We start from the raw sequence: 16,326 nt of genomic DNA, 5'->3' as shown, positions 1-16,326 counted from the left end.
AGGGTCAAGCAGATTTTTCAGATCGCTTATTACAAATCCAAAGTCAAATAATTTTTTAATTTTATCGACTGATTATATCCCTACCTGCACAATGACAAACACGTCTCTATGACGTGCCAACTCGTCACACGTTACGTCGCAGCAACTTCTCGAAACGTAATAGACGTGTTGTTGACACGTGACTAACAGTAAAATTTTTTATGTCAGCAACCTCGCAGTGACGAATATTTGTGACTTTATGCAACGTGTTGAGCACCTATTTGCGACCTAAAATCCGGATTTCCATTATTGTTTTTCATTATCTGGTTAAGTTAACTTATGGTTAGACTTAACCTGATATTTTATCTAATAGGCTTCATCTATGACCATGGCATATATGAAGTCTTTGATGTCGAAATATTGAAAACCGTTAATGTAGCAAATAGGGTTAGGATCCTCAACAAATTTTCTATCGATTAGTATTATTCAGTTTGAAAATAGCGGAAAAAGAGAATATTATGCGTAGAGAAACTATACACAAAAATTATAATTATAAAAGAATAAAAAACAATTACTTTTTAAATGTACACTGTCGTTTGTACATTCAATTCAATCAGACTTCTATATTTATCCGCGCTAAACATGCCTAGCTCTGCTAACAGGTATGATCAATCAAAAAGAATCGGGATTAATGATTACATGTGTGTTAAAAAGTATTTTGATTGCTATATTATACAGGTGTTCCTAATGTAAATGTATAAAAAAAATCGTAAGATGTATAAAAGAATTTTATAAAAATAAAATTTCTCTATAGCTCCTGACAGCGACGTTCTATAAAGATTTGATAATGTGTAGAGGTTTGATGTTATTTATAAGATAATTAATACAAATTACAGGACACCGGCTATTGAATTACATTTCCAGCTGATTACATCTGTTAATTTATTGACAAGCGTCCAATGCTTGTTTGAGGTCGACTATAAGATCGTCTTTAGTTTCAAGCCCAACAGATAATCGAATCAATTGATTAGTTATGCCCAACTTGGCTCGCATATCTTCTGGCAGAGCCTCGTGCGATATTAAAATTCTAAAATAAGACAAATTGATTGAAATTATATTTTTAAATATACACATTTCTCGAATATACTTACGGCGATTCGGCTAGCGATTCTGGACCGCCTAAGGATCCACATAAAATGAAAACTTTCAATGCTAGCAAAAAGCGCTTAGAATCGCCTTTCAGATAGAAAGAAACCATTCCACTGTGCCCTGTTTGTTGTGTAAGCGCAAGCTGATGTTGCGGATGTGACGAGAGAACTGCAATGTTTAACAACACAACTATTTTATTGTAAACGTTTTATCGTCACATTAATTATTCAGACCTTATATATATAGTTAAATATGCTTCTTTTTTAAAAACGTACAAAATAAGGAGAATTATACGGTTACGTACGTGGATGAACCACTTTCTCAACGTTAGGATGAGAATCGAGGAACGTGGCTACAGCTAAACCATTTTTCATATGTTTCTCCATTCTTAGTTCGAGCGTTTTCAAACTACGATTGACTAAGGCACAGTCAAATGGTGATGGAACGATTCCCATAACTAAATTGAAGAAGAAACTGTTTATATATATAAAGTGTATATAAATAAAGTGTTTAAATGCATGGCTCAGAAAAGCTCTTGTAGATTTACCAATTTGATTAAACCTCAATTTTTGCGCGAGATCATCCCGACGAGTTATAGCGGCACCCATAATCACATCCGTATGACCATTCATATATTTTGTCAATGAATACATCACTATATCGGCACCAAGATCAAGAGGTTTCTGTATTAAAAACATAATATTGTTGCAGTTACTTTCAACATTGATCTTATACGATTGAATGTAATTTTTCTCAAACTTACTTGAAAGTAACTTGTCAAAAATGTATTATCAACGACTAGTATAATGTCTGGACGAGATTTCAGACTTTCAACAACAGCCTTTATATCTGTCAGTTTCAACAAAGGATTTGTCGGCGTCTCTAGCCATATCATCTACAATAGAACAAATTATAATGCAGAAAATACCGATGTGATATAAAAAACATAACATTTAAAATATAAAATATTAAATTCTAACACAAGGTAAGTGTAAATATACTCGGTAATATTTTTAGTTTTTTATTTACCTTTGTATTTGGTTGTATGGCATTTATAACGTTTTGTTTATCAGTCATATCAACGAAGGTAGATGTCATGCCCTGTCTGCTACTGCATTTTCGGATGTGATTATTGGTTCCACCGTACAGCTCATCTCCGACAATCAAATGATCTCCTGCCTTCAATAAACCTGTAATAGCAGTAAGAGTACCTAATCCAGAAGAGAAGCAAAAGGCATGTTTGCCATTCTCTAAAGCAGCCAAGCATGTCTCCAGAACGTTACGTGTGGGATTACCGCTTCTGCCATATAAATATTCCTACATGAGAAAAGAAACAATTAAAATTCAAACGCCTTATACAAGATTGTTGATTTTTTGCAATAATATTCAAACACGTTCAAATTCACTTAGATATTTTAAAAATAGCATATTTTAAGAATTGCAGACATTTTACCCCCATTATCTTGACGAAGTTTTTCCGAGAAAAGGTGGTAGGCTGGTATTACATTTGTCTTACGACAAAACATTTCAAGCCTATTGGTTGGCTACAAGAAAGAGAAGATGTCGTATCTCTCTATTTTATAGCCATAGGTCACTCAATAAATTTAAAATCTTTTTCGTACGATAAATACTAAAAATCATCGAGCTATTTCCACGTGGAAGTCAGGTAATTTCAGGTTAATAAAGAAAATGACCAATATTTCCCAAAATTATACTAAACGCCGCTTATAATATACAGAAATATATACTTGCTTCGATAACAGCATGTTAGCTCGCAATTTGCTTATTAAATCGCTTTTCATATAGCTATTAAATTCCTAAGTCATTCCTTTTCTTTTTTTATTTATCTATTTCTTATCTGTTTTATTTATATGTTTCTTATCTGTTTTATTTACTTGTTTCTTATCTGCTTCGTTTATCTATTTCATTTTTCTGTTATTTATTCGTTTCGACAGAAAGTAATATAAATTGCTTTACAAAAAAAATATTCTATTTTTATAGCTTACGTGTAACCTTCACTTTATTAATGCTACAAAAGCTTAATACAATTTTTACTTAGTACAATTGACATTAATTGACTGAATAACAAGGAGTAATTGTTAGGAGCTATATGTCGATGAATTTTGATGAACCAAACGTTTTCCAAGCAGAACAACAAGTTGTTATGATATCAAAATGTCAAAATGACTCCAAAATAATCATTAAAAGTCATTTTTCAATCATTTCGGATTCATTTTACGTTATTGTTGTTCTACTTGGGTTAGTATACTTACTCCAGTCGGCGCTGGATCATCCTGCTTAAAAGTGGCGGACATCACCAAAGGTGGTACAACTGAACGATGATTCCACTGATCAGGATCTTGCCCCGCATGGATAGCTGTCGTCGCGAAACCTTTTTTCGTTGACGTCATCGTCTATTTAGTAAAAAGAAATGTTCTATGTATATTGATTAAAAATATAATTGATTATTAATCTGCTGCAATTAATAGAAATATTGTTTAATAAAACTCTTGTTTAGGGAACCCCGTTCGTATCACTTTGATCTGGACATATACAGGATCCTCTAAACAGGAGTTTTACATATATCGTTGATCTAAATATCAAATATTAACAGACTCACAATTTTAAAAATAAAAACAAACAATAAATTCAAGGCTAATTCGAGTCAAGGCCGGTGAAGGTGTCAGAGATTAAATTCCAATCCAAAGATTAATTTCCATAGTGTTTAATCTTTTTTATTAAACGTTTCGGCTCTCTTTGTAGCCATCATCAGTAATGATACATCTCTTAAATCGTAATAATTGATCCTTCCGTCAAAAGTGAGTCACTATCAAGTTCCCAACTGCAGTGGAATCTCAAACGGGAAGTTCAACATTTAAATGAATCTTTGAAAGTTTCCATTACCACTAACTTCAAATTACTTTTTAATGTTTAAACTATTTTCAAACTTATTATCTATATTAATAATGATTAAAATTTCAATCGCATTGATCAGATAGTCAGAAGCGTCTAACGGGCGCTAACTAATTTCAATTGATTGAAATTTTGCTGACTCACTTTTAACGGAAGGATCAATGATTACGATTTAAGAGATGTATCATTACTGATGATGGATACAAAGAGAGTCGAAACGTTTAATATAGAAAATTAAACATTATGGAAATTATAATCTTTGGATTGGAATTTAACCTCTGACACCTTCATCGGTTTTGACTCGAATTAGCCTCGAGTTTATTTTTATTTATATGGTTGAACGATTTTTTTTATTGATATATACTTATTAGTAACAATAATACAATAATAACGTTTGGCGCGCGTAATTTTAATTTTTTAATTTTTATTAAATATTTATTGCGTCTTATTTTTTATGTTACCTTTTATGTCATTTTAAATGCAAGTTAAATTGTTATCGTACGTGTCGTTCGGTCTTTCATCCACGGAGCTAACGTATGTAATAGACTAATTAATTAAAATTAACGTAATTCTAACAGAGAGATATAATTCTAACACAGTAATTCTATTTATACTAGACAGCGCGCACGATAACAACTTGTAATTCAAGAGATAACACATTTACCTGACGTAAAAAGTGAGATGCTATAAATCTTCGATAATAATTAAAAAATTAAAATTGTTAAATTCAAATTAGGAAACAAAATCTTGTCTCGTTATTTATACTTTAAGAAAAGAAAGAGAAGTATTCTTTTTTTTTAGAAATCGGAGCGCTCTGGAATGTTATGAAACGCTCCGAATAGCGTTCGTAGAATTTAAATTTAGTTGCGAGAGCATTCTGAGGTGTTTTTTCGTTATCCAGCCAGAAGCTATCATAGCTGAGGTTATCTTTATCTTCAAAAAGACAAAGATAGCCTTAGCCGTGGTTGCTTCTAGTTGCATAACGAAAAACCGTCACTGTTTGAGATTTTCCTCGGCTACACTCGTCTAGTTCGGATGTTCCTGGCCCAGTGGCAAAGAATGTAACTGATTAAAGGGACTGTATTCTAAAACAATGGTTATATTTGACATTATACAGTATTAATTTAACATTATATAGTGTCAAATTTAATTATCATTTTAGTAAAAAATAACGATATATTTAGTAGGAGCAGTGGCGACTCACATTGAGTTAATTTGACCCTATAAAATTTAACAGTGCAGGTGCGAATTAACGAGAATCTACTTGAGGGTCACTAGCAAAATTCACTCACAATATCGATACCGTTGAATATCTGCTGAAACTAATGTCGAAGTAATCTGACCGATGACGAGCTACTTAAATAACTTATGTTGACAGCCGCGTGATAAAGGAGAAAAAAGACAAAGTCTTTTGCACTGTGGTGGGGAGTTGACCTGTTCGTGTTATTTGCACTTTTCGCACTCAACACCTTCGCTTTCCTTCTCTTCAACGCTCGAATACATACTTATCTCATTTTAAGTGCAAAAATTTTTTAGGATTTCAAGCAAAGATTTTGAACAGACCTGTACTATGATATAATATCTGATGCAATGATACATCGCGATATAAGCTAACATGAAATAGAGATGTGCGATACGCACGATGATATGTTCGTTACGCGAAAAACAATTTTTTTTACAAAAATGTAGATTATAAGTCGTTTTTAAAAAGGCGATTTCTAACCGACATTTTCGCAAGAAAAATTCTTTCTCATAACAATATTTGTATTTTCATCATATCGATCGAGAAAAAAAATAAAAGATAAATTGAAATCGATGCTTCATGTTAGAAATGTGCGATACGAGAAAATGCGTATCGCACATTCGTAACATGAAGTATCGATTTTAATTTCCAATTTGCATTTAGGACATATATGTATATTTATTAGTATGATTATTAATGTATATTTTCCTACTATATGGTATTACTGCATATGTGAAAATAATACGTAACTCGGGGAGAAATCGTTGGTTGAACATCGATATTCCATTAATTGTTATTTTTCACTGGGAACGTGGAACACGGAATGTTAAACATGAAACACGAAACGTTTAACACACACAACGCAATGCGGAACGTGAAAAGCGTGCAACACGAGACTACGATTGTACGAAGTTTACTCAAACATCTCTGGCGTGCCCACGCCATAAAATTCGTTATAGTTACAACTCATCAATGACGTAGCTAATTTAAGCAGAGTTTGTATTTTACTGGCAGTTGTCAGTATAGTATGTCTCGATTTCCGCAACTCGCGGTTGCGCATAAAGGAACATGGTATTGTCGTTGCGTTTGTTTTAGCGCCGAGACATTATCATGTGTCCTGATATAACGGGAACTATAGATTTTCAGTACTGGCAGTAATATACGAACATGGCCGTAATCTACAGATTACATTCATATATAGCAATAGTCGAGCATCCATCACGCTTTTGATGCATTCGTGAAGAAATGATTAAATATAACATGTATAAAGATGATCCCTACACTGGACTTTCTTTTCATTTATATTGAAGTCAAATTTATCGCAACGGATTATGCTTTGTAATTATTGTCATTGATAACAAGATAAGGGTTGAAATGTTTGTAGTTTTTGTTTTTATGAATTTTAAATAAGCAATTAACATTAAACATCTCGCTTATTTCGTAACCCTTATGTATATTTATTATTTTGTTTAAATTATTAAAATCCCTTATCTAATCCCTTATTGTTGTAATTTATTTTATTTCTGAACTTGAAAATACATATATTTGCATATTCAGAAATTCTTAACAACACTTCGTTAATTCATTAACAAGCGTCCAATGCTTGTTTGAGATCGGCTATGAGATCGTCTTGGGTTTCAAGACCAACAGATAATCGAATTAATTGATCAGTTATGCCTAACTTTGCTCGCATATCTTCTGGCACGGACTCGTGCGTCATTGTAGATCTAAAATAAGATAAATTACTTCAAACTATATTTCTAAATATATACATTTCTCGAATATACTTACGGTAATTCGGCTAGCGATTCGTAACCGCCTAAGGATTCAGCTAAAATAAAAACTTTCAATGCTAGTAAAAAGCGCTTAGAATCGCCTTTCAGATAAAAAGAAACCATTCCGCTGTGCCCTGTTTGTTGTGTAAGCGCAAGCTGATGCTGAGGATGTGATGAGAGAACTGCAACGTATAACAACGTGAGTATTTTACTGTAAACGCTTTATCATAATTATTCAGACATTAATTATATATGCTTCTTTTTTAAAAACATACAGAATAAGGAGAGTAAAAAGTTGCACGGTTACATACGTGGATGAATCACTTTCTCGACGTTAGGATGAGAATCGAGAAACATAGCTACGGCTAAACCATTTTTCATGTGTTTCTGCATTCTTAGTTCGAGCGTTTTCAAGCTACGATTGACTAAGGCACAGTCAAATGGTGATGGAATAATTCCCATAACTATAAATTGAAAAAGAGAGTGTTATAAAATATTCAAATGCATTGCTCGGAAAAGCTCTTGTTGATTTACCATTTTGGTTGAACCGCAATTTCTGCGCGAGATCATCCCGGCGCATTATAGCGGCCCCCATAATTACATCCGTATGACCATTCATATACTTTGTTAATGAATACATCGAAATATCGGCACCAAGGTCAAGAGGTCTCTATTTTACAAGCATAATGTGTTAGTTGCAGTTTCTTCCACATTAATCGATTGAATATAATTTTTCTCAAATTTATATCAAACTTACTTGAAAGTAACATGTCAAAAATGTATTATCAACAACTAGTATAATATCTGGACGAGACTTCAGATTTTCAGCAACAGCCTTTATATCTATTAATTTCATCAAAGGATTTGTCGGCGTCTCTAGCCATATCATCTACAATAGAACTAATTATAATGAAGAAAATACTAATGCAATATTTAAAAAACATAATATTTACAATACAAAATATTAAATTCTAATACAAGGTAAATATAAACAGCATAATATTTTTGTTTTTTTTTATTTACCTTTGTATTTGGTTGTATGACATCTATAACATTTTGTACATCAGTCATGTCAACGAAAGTATATTTCACGCCTTGTTTGCTACTACATTTCTGGATGTAAATGTTGGTTCCACCATATAGATCATCTCCAACAACCAAATGATCTCCTGCCTCCAATAAACCTATAATAGCAGTAAGGGTACCTAATCCAGAAGAAAAGCAAAAGGCGTGTTTGGCATTCTCTAAAGCAGCCAGGCATGTCTCCAGAACGTCACGCGTAGGATTGCCGCTTCTGCCATATGCAAAACGCTACATGTGAAATGAAACAATTAAAATTAAAACGCCATTATACAAGATTGTTTTTTTTGCCATAATATTTAAATGTGTTTAAATTCACTTAGATAATTTGAAAATAATGTATACAAATATTATTTTAATCAAAAAGTTCTTAAAGGTATTTTTAAATTATATTCAAAGGAATAAAACTTTATAAATAATTATTATAATAATTATTAATAATAATTATTAATAAATAATTCTTTATTCTTTTTAAATAATTCTGTGGAGTCGAAGATAAGATGAACAAATGTAATCGAATTGTTTCACCTTGACGAATTGTTATTTGACCTGTTTTGAATGTACGTGAACTGTTATGTGACTTACTTTTGAACTGTAGACTTATATTGCAGAACTGGCAAATTATTTAATAATTCCGAAAAATATTAGATATTAGGCACTAAGATGCAGTCTCGACCAAACTTGCTGCTCCTACATTTATTTCTATTAATTACATAAGTGGTTTAATATGTTATTGTTTATTTATGCCTCAGGTTAATAAAGAAAAAGGCCAAAAAATTTTTTTAATTATACTAAATTCTTATACCTTAGTTAGAGGTACCACAGGATTTACGGGTTATCGCCGTGCCGTTTATTTCATCAAGGCGAGGAGCGCGCCGATACCATATCAGTACGCTCCTCACTGTTTTGATGTGAACGGCAAAGTTCACGAAACGTTGGCATTAACAATGTATCACCATATGGAATCTCTGAATAAAATACTCGTGAAAGCTCCAATCAGGTATTATCAAGTATTATGAGCTTATACTTTAGTATACGAAAATATATACTTGCTTCGACAACAGCGTACGTTTTGTCTCGCATTTTGCATGTTAAATTATCATTTATTTTAACTATTAAATTCCTACGTCGTTATTGTTTCTATTTTTATTTATCTATTTCTCATCCGTTCTATTTGTTTGTTTCTTATTTGTTTCAATTGTCTGTTACTTTATTTATTTCAACATTTCAACAGAAAGTAATATAAATAAATTTATTTTTTAAAAATTCTATTTTCTTAGCTTATATGTAACTTTAATTTTATTAATAACTACAGGAAATTAATAGAATTGCTATAGATGCTACATTTCACATTAATTGATTTACAGAGAATAATTGCTAGAAGCCATACATATATGGATTTTGATGAGACAGACTTACTCTAAGCTGTGCTGGATCATCCTGCTTAAAAGTAGCCGACATCACCAAAGGTGGTACAACCGAGCAATGATTCCATTGATCAGGATCTTGCCCAGCATGGATAGCTATCGTCGCGAAACCTTCTTCCTTTGAAGTCATTGTCTATTTGACAAAAAATGTTCTGCAAATATTTATTAAAAATATAATTTATTATTAATGTATTATAATTACTATAATTAATAGAAATATTGGTGAAGCTCGTGTTTAGACGATATCATTCAAATCACTTTGATCTGGACATATATATGGAATTCTCTAAACGGGGAGTTTGACCTATTGTTTAACAATTTTATTAATATATCTATTAGTAATAATAATTAATATAATAATAACATTTGATGCGCGCAATTTTAATTTTTTAACTTTTATCAAAGATTTATTGCATCTTATTTTTTACGCCATTTTAAATGAGTGAGTTGTTATCGTGCGTGTTCAGTCTTTCGATCATCCACGAAATAAACATAAGAAATAGACCAATTAAAATTAATACAATTCTAACGTAGTCTATTCATAGTATTTATACTGAACAACACATACGATAACAACTTGTAACTTAAGAGATAATACATTTACTTGACGTAAAAAGTGAGATGCAATAAATCTTCGACAAAAATTAAAGTTGTGAAAAGCAAAATTAGGAGACAAAATCTTGTCTTGCTTCTTATACGTTAAGAAAAGATAAAGAAATATTTTTTTTCAGAAATCGGAGTACTGGTTCGTGAAATTTAAACTATTAAATATACATTTGAGGAAGCATTTTGTTCGAGATCCTTGTCAGCTTTTTTCGGACTCGTCTTGTTCGGACGTGCCAGGCTCCGTTGAAAAAAATGTAGCTGATCAAAGAGATTGTATTCTTGACAGTGAACTTACAATTCAGGCGATAAAATAGTCTTATTAAATGCCGAATTAACGAGAATCTATATATATATATATACAGGGTGGGGAAAAAGTATGGAAGCAAACAATTATTTCCGAAACTATTCATTTTTCGACAAAATGTCTTAGACATAATTTTTATGGTATGAAAAGATGTATTATGTGGCATAGACGGCATGACCTTGAAATGACCCTTACGATAGGGTCACTAGCGAAATTTACTTACGTTGATGCCAATACCGTTGAATATCTACTGAAACTGAAGTGACCTGACCGGCGATGAGCTACTTAAATAACTTGTAACGATGTTAACCGTGTAGTCAATAATGCAATCATATATCGTGATATATTAATACTAAGGGGGGATGTGCGATACGCGTGATATATTAATACTAGGGGGGGATGTGCGATACGCGTATTAAAACATACGATGTATCGTCACGCGAAAAAAATGCCTATTACAAATAGTCTTCAAAGGCGAGTTTTAACTGACACTTTGCAAATAGATCAGTTTTTTTTAACGATACATTTTTATCTTATCCATACAAGAAGAAAAGTATAGAGGATATACAAATTCAAATTTATGTCATATTAAATATGTGATAAATAGAAAACGTACGTATAAATTAAAGTAAAATATATTATCAATGATACTAATATCGTATAAAGTTGTAAAAACATTTAAAATATTGATGCATATTGTCAGTATTATTGGTTCAATATTAATGATAAGTATTATTATCATCTTAAGAGTCATTTTAATTCAACATAATACTACGATCTACGATCGTATAAAGTTCACTTTATTCATCTCTGGTGCGTCCATATCACACAGTTGACACAATTCGTTATAGAGACGTACAATAAGTTATCTCCGATACAGCTGATTTCGCACATTACATGCACGTATCAAACGATAGTCGAGTATCCCTCGCACTTTTGATGCACCAAAGTGAAAAAATGATTAAATATGTAAAGATAATCCAGACTGGATGGCCCAGATTTCTTGCTCGCAAAAAACTGTGATACCCTGACATCCCTTTATTGACGTATACCTAATGACAATATGGCATTCAATTTGAGTTTTATACGTCAGACTTTATAAAACGTTTACGGTCATTCTTGTACTTTTCATTCCAAGTGCGGACTTTGTAAATTCACACGTTTTTAATCAAAGGACAAGCGAAGATGACATGCGCCAATTGTCCTTACGAATTTTATTATATCAACGACACGGAATTATTTTACCAATTGAGTGACATTAAGCAGCAATACACCGACAATGGGATTATACATTACCTATAAGACATGCGAGCGAAAATTGTAAGAACATCTTTGTTTTCATTTATTGTAGCTCGAATATATGACAACGGATCATGCCTTGAAATTATTGTTACATTGATAACGATCCGATAAAGGTTTTAGGCATTTGTGGTTTATGTTATGAATTATGTTATATATATGCATTTTAAATAAGCAATTAGCATTAAATATCTCGCTTGGCTCGTAATACTTATGTATATTTATTATTTTGTTTAAATTATTTAAGCCCGTTATCTAGTCGTTTATTGTTGTAATTTATTTTATTTCTGAACTTAAAACTACATTTATTTGCATATTCAGAAATGCTTGACAATTCGTTAATTCATCGACAAGCGTCCAATGCTTGTTTGAGATCGGCTATGAGATCGTCTTCAGTTTCAAGGCCAACAGATAATCGAATTAATTTATCAGTTACGCCTAATTTTACTTTCACATCTTCTGGCACGGACAAGTGCGTCATTACGGATCTAAATGAGAAGAATATATTAAAAATCTATTTTTAAATACACATTTCTCGAATATACTTACGGCAATTCAGCTAGCGATTCGTAACCGCCTAAGGATACAGCTAAAACGAAAATTTTCAATGCTAGCAAAAAGCGTTTAGAATCGCCTTTCAAGTAGAAAGAAACCATTCCGCTATGCCCTGTTTGTTGTGTAAGCGCAAGCTGATGTTGCGGATGTGACGAGAGAACTGCAATGTAACAACATGTGTATTTTATTGTAAACGCTTTATCATATTAATTATTCAGACATTAATTATATATGCTTCTTTTTTAAACACATACAGAATAAGGAGAGTAAAAAGTTGTACGGTTACATACGTGGATGAATAACTTTTTCGACGTTAGGATGAGAATCGAGGAACATAGCTACGGCTAAACCATTTTTCATGTGTTTCTGCATTCTTAGTTCAAGTGTTTTTAAACTACGATTGACCAAGGCACAGTCGAATGGTGATGGAATAATTCCCATGACTGGAAACATAAATGGAAAAAGGAAATGTTGTATAAAGTGTTCAAATGCATGGCTCGAAAAAGTTTTTGTTGATTTACCAGTTTGGTGGAATTGCAATTTCTCCGCGAGATCGTCCCGGCGCGTTATAGCGGCGCCCATAATCACATCCGTATGGCCATTCATGTACTTTGTTAATGAATACATCGTTATATCGGCACCCAGATCAAGAGGTTTCTGTTTTAAAAGCATAATATATTGGTTGCAGTTTCTTTCACATTGACATCATAAGATTAAATATAATTTTTCTTTGATTTATATTAAACCTACTTGAAAGTAACATGTCAAAAATGTATTATCGACGACTATTATAATGTCTGGACGAGATTTCAGTCTTTCAGCAACAGCTTTTATATCTGTTAATTTCATTAAAGGATTTGTCGGCGTCTCTAGCCATATCATCTACAGTAGAACAAATTATAATGCAGAAAATACTAATGTGATACTAAAATACTAAAAAACATAATATTTAAAATACAAAATATTAAATTTTAATACAAAGTAAGTGTAAATAATATAGTAATATTTTTAGTTTTTTTATTTACCTTTGTATTTGGCTGTATAGCATCTATAACATTTTGTACATCAGTCATATCAACGAAAGTACATTTCATGCCTTGTTTGCTACTACATTTTTGGATGTAACTGTTGGTTCCACCATAAAGATCGTCTCCGACAACCAAATGATCTCCTACCTCCAATAAACCTATAATAGCAGTAAGGGTACCTAATCCAGAAGAAAAGCAAAAGGCATGTTTGCCTTTTTCTAAAGCAGCCAGGCATGTCTCCAGAACATTACGCGTAGGATTGCCGATTCTGCCATATGAAAAACGCTACATGTAAAATGAAATAATTAAAATTAAAACGCCATTATACAAGATTTTTTTTTGCCATAACATTCAAATAAATTTAAATTCACTTAGATAATTTGAAAATAATATATACAAGCATTTTATTTTAAAAAGTTATACTTAAAGATATTTTTAAATTATATTTGAAGGAATAAAAAGCTTTTAATAAAAGCGATAGCCAGTGCTGAATGTTATCACAATTGAGTTTTATTGTATATAATAATTAACTTAATTGGAATAACATTCAGCATTGGCTCTCAAAGGCTTTTTACTCTTTATTGATTCAATTTATTAGAACCTATAACGTTTCTATCGTTTATATTCAAAAGAATAAAGCTTTTACATATTCTTTCTAAATAATTCTGTGCAAATGAAGAATAATATAAACAGGTGCTATCGAATTGTTATTTGACTTTTCATTTACGTGAACTATGTTTTATGTGATTTTTGAACTATAGATTTATATTGCAGAACTGAAAAATTATTTAATAATGCTCATAAAAATATTAGATATTAAGCACCAAGAATATTAGATATTAATTTCAATGCAGTTTCAATCGTATTTCCTGCTCCTATATTTATTTGTATTTACATAAGTGGTTTAATATATTGTTGCTTATTTGTTCCTTAGATTAACAAAGAAAAAAGATCAAAATTTTTCAAAGTTATACAAATTCTTATATCTTAGTTAGAGGTGCCAAAGGGTTTACGGGTTTATCGCCGTGCGATTTAGTTCATCAGGACGAGAAACTAATACTGTATCAGCCCACTGATACAGTATTAGTTCCTTACCCTACAGGCTCCTCGCTCTAATGAAGTGAACAGGTAAGTTCACGACACATTGGTATTAGCAATGGGTCACCACACGGCAATAATCCGCAAACCCTTTAGCATGTCTGAAGAAAATATCCGTCAAAGCCTCAAAAGTATTATCAGCTTATACTTTAGTACAAAAATATATACTTGCTTCAACAACAGCACGTTTGGCGCGCATTTTGCTTGTTAAATCATCATTTATTTAGTTATTAAATTCCCAAGTCATTCCTTTTTCTTTTTTTGTTTATTTGTTTCTCATCTGTTTCATTTATCTGTTTCTTATTTGTTTCAATTATCTATTACGTATTTGTTTTAACTTTTTCAACAGAAAATAATATAAATAAATTTATAAAAAAAATATTCTACTTTCATAGTTTGTATGTAAATTTAACTTTATTAATAGCTACAAAAACTTAATGCAATGTTTGTTACAAGTGACGTTAATTGATTGAATAACGAGTAATTGTTAGAAGCTATATATGAACAAATTTGGATGAATTTCGTACTTACTTTGGGCAGCGCTGGACTATTCTGCTTAAAAGTGGCGGACATCACCAAAGGTGGTACAACTGAACGATGATTCCACTGATCAGGATCTTGTCCGGCATGGATAGCTATCGTCGCGAAACCTTTTTTCGTTGACGTCATTGTCAATTCGGTAAATAAAATGTTCTGCGAATATTAATAAAAATATTTTTTCTTTTTAATTCGTTATAATTAACAGAAACATTGTTTGATGAATCTCCTGTTTAGGAAACCCCGTTCATATCATTTTGACTTGGATATATACGGGGTCCCCTAAACGGGAATTTTACCTATTGTTTATCAACTTTAATATATTTATTAGTAATGATAATCAATATAATAATAACTTACAACTCTGGCGATAAAATAGTCTCATCAAATGCCGAATTAACGAGAATTTATTTGAGGGTCGCTAGCGAAATTGACTTTTATTGGTGTCGATATCGCTGAATATCTGTTAAAACTGACTGTGTCCTGATCGGTGATGAGCTACTTAAGTAACTTGTAACTATCGTCAACCGTATGGCCGATAATGCAACCATATATCATGATAATATAAATGTTAATATAATGAAGTAAGGATATGCGATACGCGCATTAAAATACACGCGACATATTGTCATGCGAAAACAATACAATTTTTTACGAAAATGTCTGTTATGTACAAATCGCCTCTATATAAGATCGGTATTCATAGCCGAATCTTATATTCAAGACCATCTCAAATACAGTCTTAAGAAGTCGCGAACCAATCAGAGGGCCATATTAGCGTCTTAAGATATTACTTAAGACAGTCTTGAAATAAGAACGGACTATGAATACCGGCCTAAAAGCGCTTTCTAATCGACATTTTTGCAAAAAAATCAGTTTTTTCTCGCAATAATATATGTATTTTTACCGTATCGTTACAAGAAGAAAAATAGAGAATATACAAATTTAAATCGATATGTCATATTAGGGATGTGATAAATAATCGTATAAATTAAAGTAAGATAAATTATCAATAATACTAATTGTATAAGGTTGTAAGAATATTAAAAATATTAATGCATGCTGTCAGTATTACCGATTCAATATTATAATGATGAGTATTATTGACCGTGTAGAGTCATCATAATACAACACACACCATGATCTACGATCGTACGAAGTTCGCTTTATGAGTTTATGCATCTTAGGCGTGCCCACGTTACACTATTCATCATAGACGTACGAATCATCAACGATGCAGCTAATTTTGCAGATTACATGCACATATCAGGTGAGCATCCATCGTGCTTTTGATGCACCCAAGCGAAAAAATGATTAAATAAATATAAAGATG

At 31.8% G+C, this 16,326-nt stretch overlaps 4 protein-coding genes across 6 annotated transcripts in view; 1 reads left to right on the top strand and 3 right to left on the bottom strand.

Moving 5' to 3' along the window:
* LOC108768819 (solute carrier family 35 member E2) overlaps window positions 1–759 on the top strand; it is a 9,073-nt gene extending 8,314 nt beyond the window's left edge. The window contains exon 6 of the transcript XR_001940507.1: window positions 718–759. The gene's annotated coding sequence lies outside the window, so the exon portion shown is untranslated. The remainder of the gene's footprint in view (window positions 1–717) is intronic.
* A 28-nt stretch (window positions 760–787) lies between these two features.
* LOC108768815 (cystathionine gamma-lyase) lies at window positions 788–5,511 on the bottom strand. Of its 3 annotated transcripts, none has more exons than XM_018519427.1 (8): window positions 5,336–5,511; window positions 3,402–3,553; window positions 2,158–2,445; window positions 1,892–2,023; window positions 1,676–1,811; window positions 1,433–1,585; window positions 1,131–1,296; window positions 788–1,066 (listed from the first exon to the last, which is right to left on the bottom strand). In XM_018519427.1, exons 2-8 carry the CDS (start codon window positions 3,537–3,539, stop codon window positions 922–924), a joined length of 1,158 nt encoding a protein of 385 aa, XP_018374929.1. In that variant the 5' UTR covers window positions 3,540–3,553; window positions 5,336–5,511; the 3' UTR covers window positions 788–921. The 3 variants fall into 3 exon arrangements, with proteins under 3 accessions (XP_018374929.1, XP_018374928.1, XP_018374927.1); XM_018519426.1 differs by having other exon boundaries at window positions 789–1,066; window positions 3,402–3,542; window positions 5,246–5,510; XM_018519425.1 differs by having other exon boundaries at window positions 789–1,066; window positions 3,402–3,542; window positions 5,334–5,510.
* A 1,276-nt stretch (window positions 5,512–6,787) lies between these two features.
* On the bottom strand, window positions 6,788–10,753 carry LOC108768817 (putative cystathionine gamma-lyase 2). The gene is made up of 8 exons (XM_018519429.1): window positions 10,700–10,753; window positions 9,559–9,718; window positions 8,083–8,370; window positions 7,817–7,948; window positions 7,594–7,729; window positions 7,371–7,523; window positions 7,076–7,241; window positions 6,788–7,011 (listed from the first exon to the last, which is right to left on the bottom strand). The coding sequence occupies exons 2-8, from the start codon at window positions 9,694–9,696 to the stop codon at window positions 6,870–6,872; spliced, it is 1,155 nt and encodes a 384-aa protein (XP_018374931.1). The 5' UTR covers window positions 9,697–9,718; window positions 10,700–10,753; the 3' UTR covers window positions 6,788–6,869.
* Window positions 10,754–12,105: 1,352 nt separating this feature from the next.
* LOC108768816 (putative cystathionine gamma-lyase 2) lies at window positions 12,106–15,125 on the bottom strand. Its single transcript, XM_018519428.1, has 7 exons — window positions 14,988–15,125; window positions 13,356–13,643; window positions 13,081–13,212; window positions 12,852–12,987; window positions 12,621–12,773; window positions 12,325–12,490; window positions 12,106–12,263 (listed from the first exon to the last, which is right to left on the bottom strand). Exons 1-7 carry the CDS (start codon window positions 15,123–15,125, stop codon window positions 12,119–12,121), a joined length of 1,158 nt encoding a protein of 385 aa, XP_018374930.1. The 3' UTR covers window positions 12,106–12,118.
* Between the last annotated feature and the right edge of the window lie 1,201 nt (window positions 15,126–16,326).

The sequence above is a fragment of the Trachymyrmex cornetzi genome, unplaced genomic scaffold (genome assembly GCF_001594075.2).
Source record: "Trachymyrmex cornetzi isolate Tcor2-1 unplaced genomic scaffold, Tcor1.1 scaffold83, whole genome shotgun sequence".
Classification (NCBI taxonomy): Eukaryota; Metazoa; Arthropoda; class Insecta; order Hymenoptera; family Formicidae; genus Trachymyrmex; species Trachymyrmex cornetzi.
The sequence above is the reverse complement of the archived record's forward strand: the minus strand, read 5'-3'. Positions and strand labels throughout refer to the sequence as shown.